Source organism: Orcinus orca, chromosome 1 (assembly GCF_937001465.1).
Source record: "Orcinus orca chromosome 1, mOrcOrc1.1, whole genome shotgun sequence".
Taxonomy (NCBI): Eukaryota; Metazoa; Chordata; class Mammalia; order Artiodactyla; family Delphinidae; genus Orcinus; species Orcinus orca.
The window spans coordinates 106,795,340-106,812,518 of NC_064559.1; the positions used below are offsets into that span (position 1 = coordinate 106,795,340).

Consider the following 17,179-nt stretch of genomic DNA (forward strand, 5'->3'; position numbering starts at 1 on the left):
ACTCCTACTCTCTACCCTCAAACCTGCTCTATCTTCCCTATCTCAATTATGGCAACTCCATCCTTCCAGTTGCTTAGGCCAAAACCCCTGATGTCATCATTGATTCCTTTCTTTCTCTCACATTCCATATCCAATCCATCAGCAATCTTGTTGGTGTTACCTTCACCACTTCTCTCCACATTAACTGCTATTACCTTAGCCTGATCATCATCTCTTATGTGGACAACTACAATGACTTCCTAATAGCCCTTCTGGCTTCTACCCTTGCCTTCCTATGGGCTATTCTCAGTACTGTAACTACAATGATCTTTCAAACGTCAGATAGGACTGTCACTGGCTGAGTGTCATCTTGTCACTCAGAGTAAAAGCTAAAGTCTTTAAAATTATCTACTAGGGCCTATCTGATGTGTACAATCTCCATTACCTCTGGGACCTCATCTCCCAACATCCTCGCCCATTCTTATGCTGTTTCAGTCTCCATGGCTCTCCTGCTCTTTCTCTACCTGGAATGGTCTCCTCCCAGTTATCTGTTTGGCTAACTTCTTCATCTCCTTTAGGTCGTTGCTTAAAAACTATTTTCTATTGCATAGCCACTCTGGAAAACAGTTTGGTAGTATCTTATAAATTGAAATACAAGATTATTATATGATCTAACAATTCTACTACTGGGTATTTATCCAAGAGAAATACAACAAAGACTTGTACATGGATATGCACAGCACCTTTAGTCATAATAGCCAATCACAGGACACAATCCATATGTTCATCAACAGGTGAATGGATAAACAAATTGCATTATATTCATACAATGGAATACTACTCAGCAATAAAAAAAGAGTAAACTACTGATACAAACAACATAGATGACCTCAAAATCATTGTGCTAAGTGAAAGAAGCCTAACACCAGAATCTATACTCCCTGATTCCATTTATATGAAATTCTAGAATAGACAGAACTAAACTATAGACCGAAAACAGATCAATGGTTTCCAGCAGTCAGAGATGTAAAAGGACTGGCACCAGTGGGACACACAGCAATTTTTTGGGGCGATGGAAGTGTTTTATATCTCAGTTGTGGAGTGGCTATTTCATAGGTAGATATATATACATTTGTTAGAATTCATCAAACTGTACACTTAATACAGTTAATTTAAACAAAAAAAAAAAGAGAGAGAGGAAAACAGAAATGGCAACACAAACAGCCAAGTACAAAGGGTGAGTAAGGAGCTCAGCATAGAGACCAGCAGTCTGGGCTGGCTTCATTGCCTCAGGTCAGCCTTATGGGGGCTATAAATGCTGTGATGGTAAACCCATGAATAAATCTGCCTCTATCCACTGGTCATTCTCATGTTTATTGACTTCCCTTCCCATCTCATATCTGTATAATAAAGTTACAAAAAGATACAGGAAAATCATGTGGTGGACAGTCTCTAACAGGGCTGCCCATGATCCCTGCCTTCCAGTGTTCATGTCTTTGTGTAATCCCCACCTTGAGTACAGCAGGATGTGTAACTTGCTTCCAACCAACAGTCTATGGCAAAGGCGACGTACTGTCACTCCTGTGACTATGTTAAGTATTAAGAATATCTTACTAGCTGACTTGCTCTAGAGCTTCTCCTTGCTGCCTTGATGATGTGAATGTGTGGGGAAAGTCCACATGGCAAGGAAGAGTAGGTGGCTTCAAAGAACTATGGGCAGTCTCTAGCCAACATTCAGCAAGAAGTCTGGGCCCTGAGTCCTACAAGGAAATAAATTCTGCCAACAACTCAAGTGAGCTCAGAAGCAGATTCATCCCCAGTCAAGCCTCCAGATAAGGATTCAGCCTGGCCATTACTTTGGTTGTAGCCTAGTAAAACCCTAAGCAGAGAACTCAGCTAAGCTGTGCCTGGACTGCTGACTCATGTAAACTGTGAGATAATGTGTTTTAAAAACCACTTTCTAAATGTAGCCTCTCCTGACCACTCTTGAATGCTGCAAACTGCCCTCCATTCTTATACTTTTTGACCCCCTTACCCTACTCTACTATTTTTTTCCCCATTAGGACTTACCACTTGCCAACATTCTAAATATGTTATTTAATGTCTGCCCCCTCATAATAGAATATAAATTTCATGAGGGTAGGAATGCTCAACTGTTTTGCTCATTTATATTATTATTATAACCACCTCCAATAGCACCTGGAACATAATAGGTACTATCAATATAGGTGAATGAATATAGTAGGTACTACGAATATAACATAGTAGGTGTTATTGAATATTCAATAAATATTTTTAAATGAACGAGGCCTAATGCTTAGATTTCAACTAGGAGCAACCTAATTTTGTTCTTGCAGGGACAGAGCATAGCTAATCACTGTCTGTCACATACTGAGACTTCTAAAATTTTCTATTAGGTCACCTCTGAGTTTGTTCTTCCCCAAATTAAAAATCCCAATTTCATTGCCCTTTTCTCATTTGCCTCATTTTCTAATTTTTAAGTTCTAATTTTTGAGTCTGAATATTTCTCAATTTCCTCTGAATTTCTGGAGTTCTACACCAGACAGCACTAGTCTGACAGGGCAATGTACAGGGATAAGGATAGCCTGGTTTCTATTACATTCCACAAGGCAATTGCACCTGTTTCACAAGTAAAAATAAGGTCAATGCCACCTTTTAGGGCAGATACATCAATGAGACAATGCCACCTCTTCCTGCCACAATCTTGGTAAAAACCACCATGAAAATGGATATCATTTTACTAGAGCTCCTTCTTTTCTTTTTAGTCTGACCTTAACGCAATGTAGCGTTATTCACTAAAAAACATCATTTGCATTTGAACAGTGACTAACTTTAGTTTCTAAAGAAATGTGCCAAGACCTTGCTTATTAACTGAAGAATTAGGCCATGTAGCTGCTAGGATACCAGGTATACACCCTGAGGCTATTAATGGCAAATCTGGTCCTGTGAAAAATGGGGACAACCAACTTCATAGGGTTATTATGTGGTCGGGATTAAATATATGTAAACTGCATAGCATAGTGCCTGGCACGTAGTAAACACCAAATGGATCCCCTCCTCCATAGGGTATAAATGTGAAGCATTTAGCATATATTTTCCATGTGTATGCACAAATTTGGGAATAGAGGAGAGAGGATACAAGACAAAGAAGGACAGAATACTGATACCAAAAGGTGGGACAAGACCTGGGCCTAGAAACCTCTCCTGGAGATAAGTAGCCTAGAAATAGATAGAGAAGGAGTCCTCAGGCTATTTTCCTCATGACCATTAATTGCCCTCCATCTTATATCAAGACCCTTAGGCACTGGTGACATACTTTGACACCTCGAAGAAGTAGGGAGAACAGGAGAGGAAAGAGGGGAGAGAGAAATTCGGAAGTTAGCATTGAGGGCCAAAGGAGGGTAGAGAAAGCCTGAGGCAGAGTTCTGGTTCTAACTGACATCACCACCCTCCACCTGCAGCAATTCAGGCAAGCCCCCTGATGTGGCCCGACACAACGAAGCTTTCCACAGCCGAAGGGACCTTTCTGCTCTCACCCCCAGCTTTGTAGAGACTGGCAGGGACCAGTTACGACCATCCTGACTCTGAGTTCTCTGAGGCTTCAAATGGTTTGGCAGCAACCTGGGCTTCTCCATAATCCCACAAGCCTGGAAGGGATCGGAGAGAAAGTACAAGACTTCAAGCGGAGACTGCTCCCCACCTCTAAAGGATCTTCTCCTCTGAGACCCAGAGGTCCACTACCTTCATCTGATTTCTGTGCCAGGAAGACCCTAGGATCCAGCTCTGGACTCAGGACCTCCTGACTTTGCAGCAGAGTGATGACAACACACCATGTCATCAACTGAGTTGTGTTAGGTGGGCAGGACAAGGTTTATGTTTGTACTGAGCATACGCTCCGCTTGACTAGAGAGAATCTGGATGGGGGGGGGGGTCTGATGGAGTATTTCTAGGAGGGGCAGCCACCTCTGTGGCCTCAGAAAGAAACTCTGAAACCTACCAAGGAAAAGTGACCTGGAAGGACTTGCTTACGTCTGGCCCTCAGCCAGGGCCCAGACTCTCCTTTTGCAGCTCTAGGTCATGGCCTTCATGCTGGCAGCCTCTGTCCACCCAGGGGCCTCAGAGGAGGGCTTCCTCCTCAAGCCTCCATGTGGGCTAAGGCTCTGTGTGTATAAAGAGGTGGCTTCCTGCCCGACACGCCAGTGGGGCCGTATGTGAGGTTGGGAGGTAAAAAGCTGGCATGACAAGGCAGTCGGTGCCTTTCATTCACTCCCAACCTCTTTGAGCCAAGTTTCCAAATAACAGGGATGATAACTGCCCAGTGCGGCCCAAAGTCTGTTCTAAAGTTGCTTGGCAAAAAGCCACCTGACTATTACTTAGCCCTCCACAGAACGGCATGTACCAAGTCAGATCACTGTCTTTTGGTGTGTGGGTGGATTAGCTGCTACTTAACATGATAGGGTGGGCCCCTTTCCAGTTTGCACCAGCCCCCTGCTCTGTACCTTCTCCATGTATAACACAGCCTCATTTCTCTGGGAAGTTGAACTTGCTTAGATGAGATGGCAAAGGCCAGAGAAGGAAGAAACCCCCCAGCCTCCCCCCACCAAAAAAAAGATCCCCATGGCTTTTGGAAACATATAATGATGAAACTCCTAGGGAAGGGGTACGTAGGCTGAGGAACTAAATATTTGGCAGCAGGCACAGGGTACAGAATCATTTATCTGTGAAGTATTCTAGCTTCTGCTGTGTATACTCTATTTTAGCCCAGGATTATCAATACAAAGAAGAAGAAAGTCTAAACTTCTGACAAGCATATAAATTCCTTGAACTTTTTTTGGAGACCCAGGAAGTCACTGCAAGTGCCTGGACAGGAAGCAAGGCCTCCTGGATTCTAGTTTCAACATGACCATTAATTTGCAATGTGACCTTAGGCGAGTTACTTTACCACTCTGGGTCTCCGTCTCTTTATCTTTAAAATAAATGTTTTACTCATTAGGGAAAGCTGAGTGAATGGTATATAGGAACTCTCTATTTTTGCAACTATTCTGTATATCTAAAGTTCCTTTAAAATAAAAAGCTTTCTTAAAAAGTGAAGTGAGGGGGACTTCCCTGGTGGCGCAGTGGTTAAGAATCTGCCTGCCAATGCAGGGGACATGGGTTCAAGCCCTGGTCTGGGAAGATCCCACATGCCCCGGAGCAACTAATCCCGTGTGCTGCAACTACTGAGCCTGCGAGCCACAACTACTGAGCCCGCATGCCACAACTACTGAAGCCCACGCTCCTAGAGCCCATGCTCCGCAACAAGAGAAGCCACCGCAATGAGAAGCCCATGCACTACAACGAAGAGTAGCCCCTGCTCACCGCAACTAGAGAAAGCCCGCGTGCAGCAACGAAGACCCAACATAGCCAAAAATAAAATAAATAAATTTATTTTTTTAAAAAAAGTGAAGGGGGCATACAGATTATCTCCAGGATCTTTTGTAACTCTAAACTGATTCTATGTTCTTATTTATCTCCTTTCAAGTGAAAGTAAGTCATTTTCCAGCTATCCAAATATATATCAAAGCAGAATTTTCAGATCCACTCCTCCTACCGCAGACGAGATGTTGAGTAGCCCAAGCAACAAACCTATTTTTTGCTTTTAACATACCCTATACCCTGGGCAAAAGCTGCATTCTCCAAAAACACATTAAAAACATTCCCTCCATATCCTCTTTGTTCTCGTAAACAAATAAATTCATCCAGTTGGGAAAAGCTGTTTCTGGCAGCCCATGCTCACAGAATCTCAGTTTTTCCCTAGCAACTGGGCTAATTATAACTCCAGCTACCTGGTAACAGCACTAGAGTTTCCTAACATTGACTGGCAGTTTTAAAGCCATCTCAGCTCTGCTGGCACGTGCCTTCCTGAGAAGGCATCAGAGGAGCTGTGAGACTGGGAGAAGGGAAGCGACTACCTTAGTTAAGGTGAGGGTATCCAAAGGGGCTGCTCAGAATCACGGAACTTCAGAGCTGGGAGAGATGTTAGTGTCAATCCCAGTTCAGCCCACACGTTTTATACCTAAAGAACCAGAGACCCAGAAGAAGCGACTTGTCTTAGCCAGGATCCTGGCGGTCTTCTTGATTCCTTTCCATCAACCCTCCCATCCCATCAACCACCAAGTCCTACAGATAGTTGACCTCCCAAATATTTCGCAAGTCAGCTTCCTCTCCTCCACTCCTATTGCCATGGCCCTCATTTAGGCCCTCATCATCTCTTGGTTGGCCTATCTGTTCTCCTGACTTCCTGTCTTATCTTCCTTGAATCCATCTTCCCCACCCATCAGAAGGATCTGGCATGTTCCCTGCTGCTTAAAGCCCACCAGTGGCTTCCTATCCTCCTTAGGATAAAGTCTACACTCTTTAAAATGGCACAAAGGATTACGCCCTGCAGACCCTTCAGCCTCATTCTATGCCTAGAACTTAAATTTAGCAATACAAAACCACTTACAATTCTCCACACATACAATGTGGTTTCTTGTCTCTAAGCTTTTGCTTCTTTCTTTTAACCCTCCCTCCCCCCCCACCATTGACTAACCAACGCTTACTCTCCTTTGAAGACAAAGCTCAGGGGTCATCTCCTCAAAGACTCCTTAGTAGATTTTCCTTCCATCTCCTCTATTCAGTTGGGTTAGAGATGCCTCATTTGAGTTCCCTTATACTTCATATGATCTCTATTACTGACTCCTACCATACTCTGTATCACTTGTGTCTCATGCATCTTTGAAGCCTCAACTTCCCAGCATAGTACTTGGAATATAGTAGGCGCCCAATTAATGTTTATTAATGCATGAATGGCGAAATCCAAAGTTCTCCATGATTTGTCCCCTGCTTACCTTTCCAACCACCACCACAAGTCCTCAATATCATGTGTTCCAGTCATACTGAAAGATTTGAAGTGTGTCAAGCACGCAATGCTTTTTCCTGTTTCTATGCCCTTGTAAATACTATTCCTTCTGCCTGAAATGCTTTACCCCGATCCTTGTTCTATTATTATTTTTTAAGATTCAATTCAAACTTCATATGCTTGACAAGGCCTTTTCTGGTGCATTTTACTGTTCTCCTTAGTACTATAGAGCAATCTGTACATACCTCTATAGTGGCCCTTATTCTACCATTTTTATTTATTTGTTGATAACTTTCTCCACCAGCATCGAGCACAGTAGCTGGCATACAGCAGTCAATAGATGCTTGAATTAACGAATGCATGTGTAGAGACATGAGTAAATGAATGGCCAAGGTGATAATGTAAATAAGGTAAACACTTGAGACAGGGACTTACGATGCCTAGTCTTTCAACTATATTACGCTCCTTTCATCAGTGTGTAAACCTGGATGTACATAATAGGAAGAAGTGGCTTTCTGATAAGTCCATGCAGAAGTACAAATTATGTAGACATAGTTAAGGAGATAGTTGAAAGTGGTTTAAAATTAAATCAGGCTCCAGAATTTAGTTTTAGATTTGTTTCCTAGTGATTAAAAGAAAAGGTCTTAAGTATTCAAAGGAAAAAAATGTCCTCTTCCAAACAGGTAAGTATTATGACATCTAATTAAGAGCTCTTAAAAATGAGAAGAGTTGTGTTAGGTAAAAACAAAACAAAGCCAAAAGTTGTATTTGTTAAGGATTTCACAAAATTTTAAAGTAACTATGACAGTTATGGGAAAGTTGCTTTAAAAAATTTTAGTGGTAAAATATACATAATATAAAGTTTACCATTTTAACCATTTTTAAGTATACAGGTCAGTGGCATTAAGTACATTATCATTGTGTAACCATCTACCTGCAGAACTTTTTCCCCAATTGAGTCTACATCCATTAAACAATAACTCCTCATTCCCTACCTCCCCACAGCCCCTGGCAACCACCATTCTACTCTCTGTCTTTATGAATTTGATTGCTCTAGGTACTTCCTGTAAGTGGAATCATATAATATTTGTCCTTTTGTGACTGGTTTATTTCACTTAGTATAACATCCTTAAAGTTCATCCATGCTGTAACATGTGTCAGAATTTTCTTTCTTTTTAAGGCTTAATAATATTCCATTGTATGTATATACCACATTTTGTTTATCCATTTATCTGTCAGTGGACACTTAGTTTGCTTCTACCTTTTGGCTAAGTGAATAATACTGCTATGAATGTGGGTGTACAAATATCGTTTCGAGTTCCTGCTTTCACTTATTTTGGGTATATACCTAGAATTTGAATTGCTGGATCATATAATAATTCTATGTTCAATTTTTTGAAGAATTGTCATACTGTTTTCCACAGTGGCAACACCATTTTACATTCTCAACCAGCTATACACAGGGTTCCCACTTTCTCCACATCCTGGCCAACGTATGTTATTTTCTGTTTTTGTTTTGGTTTTATCATAGCCATCCAAATGGGTGTGAAGTTTAAAAAAAATTTTTTAACCAAAAACACAACTATTGGTTACAACTATTTAATGAATGAAGTCTCCCTACTTTCTTCCTACTTCTACTCCCCCAAAGAAGAGGAAATGCACAAGCAAGCCTTCAAGAACCTCAGAAAGCAGAGAATGAGGTGTCAGCACACACACTATGTACAGACATGGACACACGAGACTCTGTGAGTTCCACAGAAATGTTTAAAAATAGTTTGGCCAAATTCACCCTTATTTCTTTCTCTTTATTTACATTTCCCCCTTCCTTACTGTACACATTTCTTAAAGTTCACATAAGTAAAACATAGGGGAAAAAAACTTAGCAGCTGACTAAACAAGGTATCCAACTATAAAAAGAAAACAGTCAACTCTGTTAAATATAAGAAAACCACTTATTCTGCAACAGCAGCTGCAAGTTACTTTAGACAGTAATCTGAGAAGGTGCACACTCTCTAGTATGTGTCTCCAGGTATGCAGGATGGTCATAATCCTTTACATTTATTTAACATCTAACACATTAAACATGTTTACATATAGGGAGGAGGGCAGGGCGGGAATTCATGCCTCCATTTCAGGAAACTAAGGTTCAAAGAAGTTAAGGACCAGTCCAAGGATATGTAGTAGGGAAAGGTAAATTCAGAATTCAAGTTTTCTGGGAATTCCCTGGCAGTCCAGTGGTTAAGACTTGACGCTTTCACCGCGGTGGCCCAGGTTCAATCCCTGGTCGTAGAACTAAGATCCGGCAAGCCATGCGGCACAGCCAAAATAAAAAAAAAAAAAGGAACACAGAATTCAAGTTTTCTGACTGAGTTCAAAATTTGTGTCCCTACATTTTGATATCCCTCAAAGATACTTGTTTTTCTGTAATTGCCTCCATTGGTTCAAGTCAAGGTTCCTAAATTATATGGCCTGATGGAGTTCCTTGGGGCATCACTGAACTTTTGGGTACTTAGCACTGTAAGTCTGCACGTATACTCTTACTCATCGTATTTCCCAAAGCCTAAAGAAATCAGGTTAGGACTAAAGAAAATCAGTCATTGAGACAAAAAGAAATTCAATGAAGAGAGCAGATCTTGAAAGTTCTCATACAAGGAAAAAAATTGTAACCATGTGTGGTGATGGGTGTGAACTAGACTTAACTGCGGTGATCATCTCGTGACATATACATACAGAGTCATTATGTTGTACACCTGAAATTAACATAATACGTTAATTATATCTCCATTAAAAAGAAAGCTAGGTCTTAAAAATTAAATAATTTAGAACCAGGCCAAGCTACAAAGTATTAAACCAAGATGATAAAAAATTTTGAATCATAACCAAGCATAGTCATAATAATTTTTGTGAAAGCAAAGGACTTTGTATTATTACTAAATAAAATATTTTATTAAAAAATTTAACAAATCTAGCCTTTCTTGTTTATTTTTTTTTGAAGAAACATTTGTATGTGAGGGTGATAGTAACTGTGCTGTAATAGGGACACTTCGATTATATTATGTTATTTACACATGGGCAAACTAAAATGGAGAATTGAGACAAATAGGACAAATTGTCCCAAATCCACTACTGAAGAAGAAGAAACTGATTTGGAATTCAAAAGTGGCCCAAATTGGATGTGTCCAGTAACTGGACTTATCTGGATAATTCTGCCATCTCCCAGTTTGTCACAACAGGGGCAAATATTGTTTGAGGGCTTACTACCATGTGAGAGGCATTGTGCTGGTTTCAATGGATTGGCTCACTTGATCTTGCTCCAGACCCTGTAAGATAGAAATTATTACAAGACCTACTTCAGCTCAGGGAAATTATAGTATTTGCCCAAGTTAACCCAGGTAGCAAGTAGTAGAACCAAGATTCCATCTCAAGCCTGTCTTATTCCTAACTCTTAACTACTATGCCCAGTGATAGCAGAACAGTAGAAATGATAAAAATTTGGTAGGCAAGTAAAGTCAGTGGGCTGTTTATCATGATTTTAAAAACCTAGCTGTGAAAAAAACCAAAAACCAAACAAACCTAGCTGCAGAAATAAGCTACGTATAAACTTCAAAGTTTGCTCAGGAAAAATATCTAGACTCAAAGATGAGAAACCACAGCTCAGAGAAGTCAGGCAGTTTAAAGACCACAAAACAATGGAACACAACTCTTTCAGCTCCTGTCTAAAGGCCAAATCGACTTTAACCGTCCAACACCAATTGTGTCATATTTAAACATTGACTCTATCTGGTCCAGGAGGACAACATTCAGCTTCTCCTGTCGCTTTTGTTATTGGATGTGACCCTGTCAGATTTTAAATTCCATTCTTAGAATGGAACCTTAAATCTTTTTCAAAGCAACCTTATATAATAATAAATTCACACAAGCTTAGCAAGTAAGTAGTCATCGTGTGGCAAAACACAGTGGATGGTGGTTTTGTATGCTGTTTGGGGATTGGGTGTTTATCACACAGCAGTGGATTTCACAAATTCCAGGGTTGGGCATATTTCTAGTGGGGGCACGTTCAGCTATCATGAGAAGATGCAGGATTAGATAATCAACAACAACGAGGAAGTCAGCCAAGTTGCCGCCCAGAAATTATTTACCAGAGCAGCTGCTGTTCAGAAATGCTAACAAGCCAGTCTTCCTGGGAGTGGGCCATGCTCAGCTGTAAGCCACTCACAGTGTTTTCTCACTTTACTTTGCTCCAGAATCAGGAGCTCTGTGTACTGCAAGTTTCTCCCTTCCTTGCTTTATATATTGTCTTCCCCCAAAACTGAACCTACAATTAATATTTGCTATCAAGAGGGGGCAGTGGTACCTAATCATGTAGGTATATACCCTAGTTGTTCTGTGCTGAGGGTAAGCAGCCTCCTCCTGTGTGTTTAAATATTTACAGAAGCTGAAGCTTAAAGGGTAGTTTAACTTAAACATTCAACCAAAAATAGCCAGTCTCGCAGAACCAACTCTTATGTATAATTTAATATTATTTTATTTCTGAATTCTCTGAGTATCTTGAAAGAGAGAAACCCTTAACTCCTTTTTTATTTACTTGCTCTGAAGTTGATACTTTTAGGCTTTTATGTAACTCTCTAACTCTTACAACTTCTCTTACAATTAAACAGCCTTGTAGCTTCCTTTACAATGAAGAATTATGTATATCTACTTTAGTCTCTCCCTCAATCAGCTACATAAAGGAGGACTTGCCACTTGGAAAGAAAAAGACAGAACCCACTCTCCAGTCCTTTTCTCCCGCAGTTTCTCATATTTCCCTTCCCTGTAGTCATTATGGTGAAATGCTTGATTGCCTCTAAGACAGTAACTTTTTACTCTTCAGTACAAATATCTCAACAAAAGTCTGCAGTAGTAAAAATATGTGAAATGATAAAATAGTTACTATTCATAATAGAATTTTATTACATGTTTCACAAATACTGGTTTTCTTTAAGAGAATCCATGTATACAGCACCCAAATTATTGCAGATTCTCACTTAGTTGGGCATGATTTAATGCTTTTACTATATTTAAAGAGTCCTTCCAACACTAAAAAAAAATCAAGCTAAGTTTAGTCACAGAACAGGGCTCTAAATTCTTATCTGAACTACCTGACTTACCATGTGATGCACTGCACATCACTCTCCCTGTCTCTGCCAACATGGCTGCTAATTAATTGTCCTAACCTTGTGGAGTCACAAAGGGACTAACATGGATGAACGTAAAACCCATTCATGGGAACGTCTGAGGGTGAGATTAAAGGAACCAAATTGCTTTATCATTTTTAAATATCATAATAACTATTACTACTAGTAGGCATACAACTACTACCCTCTCATACCTGTAGGATGCTATGAAGTTTACAAAGTGCTTTGATTATGTCTTCTTATTTAATCTTTATGGCTGCTATTTATTCATACTCTCAACAAATAATTTTCAGGGCCTATGGTGCTGTGCATAATTCTTTTTTTTTTTTTTTTTTGCGGTACGCGGGCCTCTCACTCTTGTGGCCTCTCCCGTTGCGGAGCACAGGCTCCGGACGCGCAGCCTCAGCGGCCATGGCTCATAGGCCCAGCTGCTCCGCGGCATGTGGGATCTTCCCGGACCGGGGCACGAACCCGTGTCCCCTGCATCGGCAGGCAGACGCTCAACTACTGTGCCACCAGGGAAGCCCCTGTGCGTTATTCTTAATGCCAGTTCTACAGGGACTGGAACAGGCTCAGAGATGCTAAGTAACTCGCCCAGGTCTCTGATTGTCCAAGGCTCCTGATCTGTGGTTTTCTAATCCCTTGTCCTTCCATCAAAATGTAACTGCCCCGATTTCTATCAATTCCTCATCACTACACAGTGTGATAAACTAACTTCAACTACGATGTTCATGATTGATAACGGCTTTATGTATTCTGCTTCCCAAATAAGGGCATTTTAACCTAGGCTGTTGGTGCTTCCCAAATAATCGCAGCCAAACAGGATGAGTAATGTGACAGGCGAATGGGACAAAGGTATGGTGAGAAGGGAAAGGAGGGGACACAATAGTTTGAGATTCCCCATATTATAGGATGCCTGTAGCTGCCTGACTACTCTGCTCTTAGACCAGGAAGAGACAGGGCCGCTTCTACTTTCTGAGTGGGACTAGTGTCAATACAGGAGTCTAACAAAGGGTTGTCACCTCTGCATGTGACAATGTCCTGTGGCCCACTTACCCCCACCATACCTCGGTGCAGCTCCTATAATCCTCTCAGTCACACTTCTCCAGGACAGCGACGGTGCCCTCTCACACCCACCCAGAGTGTCCCCTTAGCCAGTGCAGAGCAGAGGGTGAGACCAACTGACTCAAGCGGTCATTTGATTCAAGCTAAAAAAATCCTTTCCCTCAAATTATCTACGAAATTGCCCCTTTCTTCTGTCTTGCTTTGGAGACAGTTAATGGGAAAATGTCCCTCCCTCTGCACAGTGAACAAATTCATTCACTATTCCTACTCCGAGGCAAATACTGCACTCACGCTCCCCTTCTCCCTCTCTCTGAGTTACCAACCCTCACTTGGCAATATCCCTCTCGACCCCTGGCAGCTCCATTGAAGCACATTCACTATATAGTCATATAAAAGACAAAAGATGAGTCTGGATCAATTTCAGGAAAATTCAGATTAAAACATGGAAATCCAGAAAAGTCAGAAAATAGGGCTAACTCCCTCAGATTTAGCTGTTCATCTTAGTTGAATTTACCAAACAGTGGTTTGGGTCTGAAACACCAGTTATTCCTCTGATCTAAAGTATTATCTAGCAGCCTGTAATGCTTCCCAAACTCCTTCTCGACAGGACAGGGCACACATAGATAATGATAATATTGGTATAGTCCTCTGGTGCAAACAGCTGGAGATTTAGAAACTGATAAAGTCAGAGTCCACCAGCTCCAGGTCTCTCAGGCCGCTTCAGGTCCTGCTAGCCCAGACACTAAGAAAGCTAAGGAAATCAACATTGTGGCAACCAGTTACGAAGCTTAATCCTTGTAAACCGTAGCCTAATGTCCTCTTACCAAGGTGCTGTCTCATCTCACCCTCAACTCAGCCAATCCCCTCTGTCTTCCTTCCCAGCCCCACTCCCCCATCAATCAAGACAGCCCTCCCTTTCAGGGAAGCCGCCATTCCCTCTCCCACCCCACCCAAGGCCAACGGCTGTTCATTCCATCAATACCCTTTCTTCATTCTAAGGTGAACAATTCCTAAAGATGAAAATGCCTAAGACCCCGTCCTAAAAGCTCATCTGCATAATCATCTTCAAAAACAAACACGAATTTCTCAAGGAACAGAAATGTCCTCAGCCCCTGCCCCGTTCCCCATGGCATCATTCCCTGCCCCCATGTGCCAGAGCTAGAAGGGTCCCTTCTCTAAGCAGAGCGTGTGACTTGAAAACTACCAGCTTCAGTCACCTCCGGGGCTTGTTTAAAAATGCAGATTTCTAAGCTCCCCCTCCCTTACTAAATCAGAATCCCTGGGGGTAAGGCAGTAGTCGACACTTTAAACCAGCCCCCAAGGTGATTGTTCTACACAGTTCCAACCCAGAGGTCGAGAGCCTCTGATTTAATCCAGCTCGCTCTCTTTACAGAGTAGGAAAGTAGGAAACGGGCACCGATGAGGTGAAATGGGCTTGTCCAAGGTCACACTGGCGTTAAGGTGACCAGACCAGGCCGGGAGACCGCCTACCCCACTGATTCGCACAGCACCAGCTAGGAAGAGCTCGGAATCTGGATGTGTCCACCACCAGCCCCTGCCCCCCACGAGCCGCAGGCCCCCGCACTCACCCTCTTGTAGATGTCCTCCCTGCTGGCCTCATACTTCTGCTGCATGCGCTCCTCCAGGAAGTAGATGCGCAGCTTGAGGCTGAAGTTCTCCTTCTTCAGGTCATTGAGGTGCTGGGACAGAGTGCGATATCCATTAGACATGGTGGGCAACCCATGGGGAGGAGCACATGCCCAATCGCCCCCTCAGCCCAGGAACGTGGTGCAGCTGCACCGCGGCATGAAGCGAGCCGGCGGCGACGCTGCGAGGCTACGGCGACATGCCCCTGATGGCTGGCGCTCTCTCCCGCACTTGGGCCTGGGCTCGCTGCTCTGGGTGCTGGAGCGCAGCGCGCTTTCCTTTTTTACCTCGGGAGATATTTGCGGAATCCCTGACAGAGGAACATGCTGCGTGAACTCAGACACAAGTGGTGTAACCCGACTCCAAGCTAGGACTCGGCTCTCACCCTCCCTCAGCCTCTCAGGCCCAACTGTAGGCAGTTAACAGTTTCTCAGAAAAGAGAGGGGGCTGACCCTCAGAAGCTTCCAGGAAATGGGGAATGGGAGTAATTCAAGGTGATGGTTGCGTTGCAAGGACACAGAATGGCCCACAAAATGGTGACCACGTATCAAATATCCCCCTTCTGTCAGGTGCAAATCTTAAAGAACGACTCATCAGAGGGGTTTCTAATTTCCTTGAATGATCCAGAAGCTCACCTCTCATCAGTTCCTTCCCAGTTTTATTCCCTGGACCTTACCAGCCCTGAGGCAGTTAAAGAAATAGCCTTTATTACCATGCCCCTCCCCCCATACACACCTGAGCCACCTCCAAAGAAAGGGCCAATCTTCTAGTTCGGTGGAATCTTTGCAAAAATCTGTTTACCAGTTACACAAGCTCCAAGAGGCAGGGGCAAAGGTTCCTCCCTCTAAGGGATGAGGGCGAAAAGAGGGTGGGGGGTGATGGAGGGAGGTGTCAGGCTGGAGCCCAGAGACTTTACCCAGTCACTAGCTCTTAACTCCGGCACCTGCCAAGTGGAGCTAGGCACTCATTACCAGATCCTGCTCCTAAGGCAATCTAAGATCCTTGAATGACAGCTGCAACGTTGGCAGGAAGTATTATTTATACCACACCACACGGGACATTGAAGGTGACTGGGAGACAACGCCACAGCACAGATACCACACACAGGTTCTTGGTTGCAGTAATACTAGCTTGAAAACAAATTAACATTCACATCCAAAGTAAAGGAAACAAAAACTTTATACTTAATTCACGTAGAAGGTTCCTCTCCAACCTACCTGCTCTTCATTCTTCTAATTCTTTCTTCACTCTTCATAATAATTCCAATCAACCTCCCTTTTCTGTACACAGCAGGTAGTATGTTGGGCATGAGGAATACAAAGATGAAGACAGTCCCAGCCCTCCAAGAGATAGGTGGCCGTAGAGATGTAGGTGAGTATGTTTTACACTATAATCCTCCAGGCCTGTGTTATTCAAACATTTTACATTTCACACTGCAATCCAGTGCGTGCACACACACACACAACTGAAGTAAAAGTTCCCCAAAGTCATGTTAACCATCACTATGTAGGATGCACTCTGATATTTCCTATTCCGTTTCTCTTTTTGGGAGTGACCCACTGAATTGATTCCATGACCCACTAATACGTTTTGTCCTAAAGTTTGAAAAATACTGAATCTGTGGGAACCCAGAAGAAAGAGTGATTCATTCTCATTAGGATGGTGAGAGAAAGAAAGCTTTGACTAGGAGTTGCACTTGCACTTTGCTTTGAAAGACAGAAAAAATTTGAGTGAATAAAGTGGCCTCAGGAGGGCATAATTAGAACTGAGCATTCTCTCAAATAGAGCTGGATTATAAGTAGGCAACACATTTCTTACCTAGACCACTGGTAACTTAAGACAATATATTCTTCATTTTTTTAAAAAAAGCACACATTTAAAATGCATTTAGCTAATTTCATTAAATCTGTGCTCTTAGAATAAATGAATTTCACCTAGGCTTAATTAGAGACAGTGAGGAAGAGAAAAGTCTGAGGTAAGACTCCAGAAGATCCTTTTCTGGTCCCAGCTTTGTTACTAAATAGACGTATGACCTTGGGAGTACACGTCTCCAGAGGCCTAACTGTCCTCATTTATAAAATGAAGTGGTTGGAAACGGTGATTTTAAGGCCCTTTCCTGGTCTAAGCTCCTAGAGGAATAACCTGATTATTATTACCTCCATTTTGCACAGGGGGAACCAGGTGCCAGATTCTAGATTAGTGTTTAATCATGCTTTTGATGTCTACTTGGATTCTTTCATCATGTAAGATAATTTAATAGAAGCTTTATGGAAAGTAAAATTGCATATGAATGCAGGTGCTCTTATCCAACCTATATATTTCTTTCTTCACATTAAGCCTATTTTCTCTTATGCCCTGTGATCCCTTGTTCTTTTCCTATCTCTCTAGCCTCTTCTCTGTGTTTTTTTTTTTT

At 42.3% G+C, this 17,179-nt stretch overlaps 1 protein-coding gene across 19 annotated transcripts in view; it reads right to left on the minus strand.

Annotated features, from left to right (window-relative positions):
* The window catches only part of PDE4DIP (phosphodiesterase 4D interacting protein), a 288,606-nt gene that overhangs the window by 193,967 nt on the left and 77,460 nt on the right, over positions 1–17,179 (minus strand). For 18 of the 19 annotated variants that reach the window (XM_033436759.2, XM_049702195.1, XM_049702221.1 and 15 more), the window contains exon 4: positions 14,709–14,819. In XM_033436759.2, coding sequence (XP_033292650.2) covers positions 14,709–14,819 — 111 coding nt within the window. Of the gene's footprint in view, positions 1–14,708; positions 15,018–17,179 lie in introns of those variants that run through there. The other variant, XM_049702203.1, reaches the window with a different exon arrangement.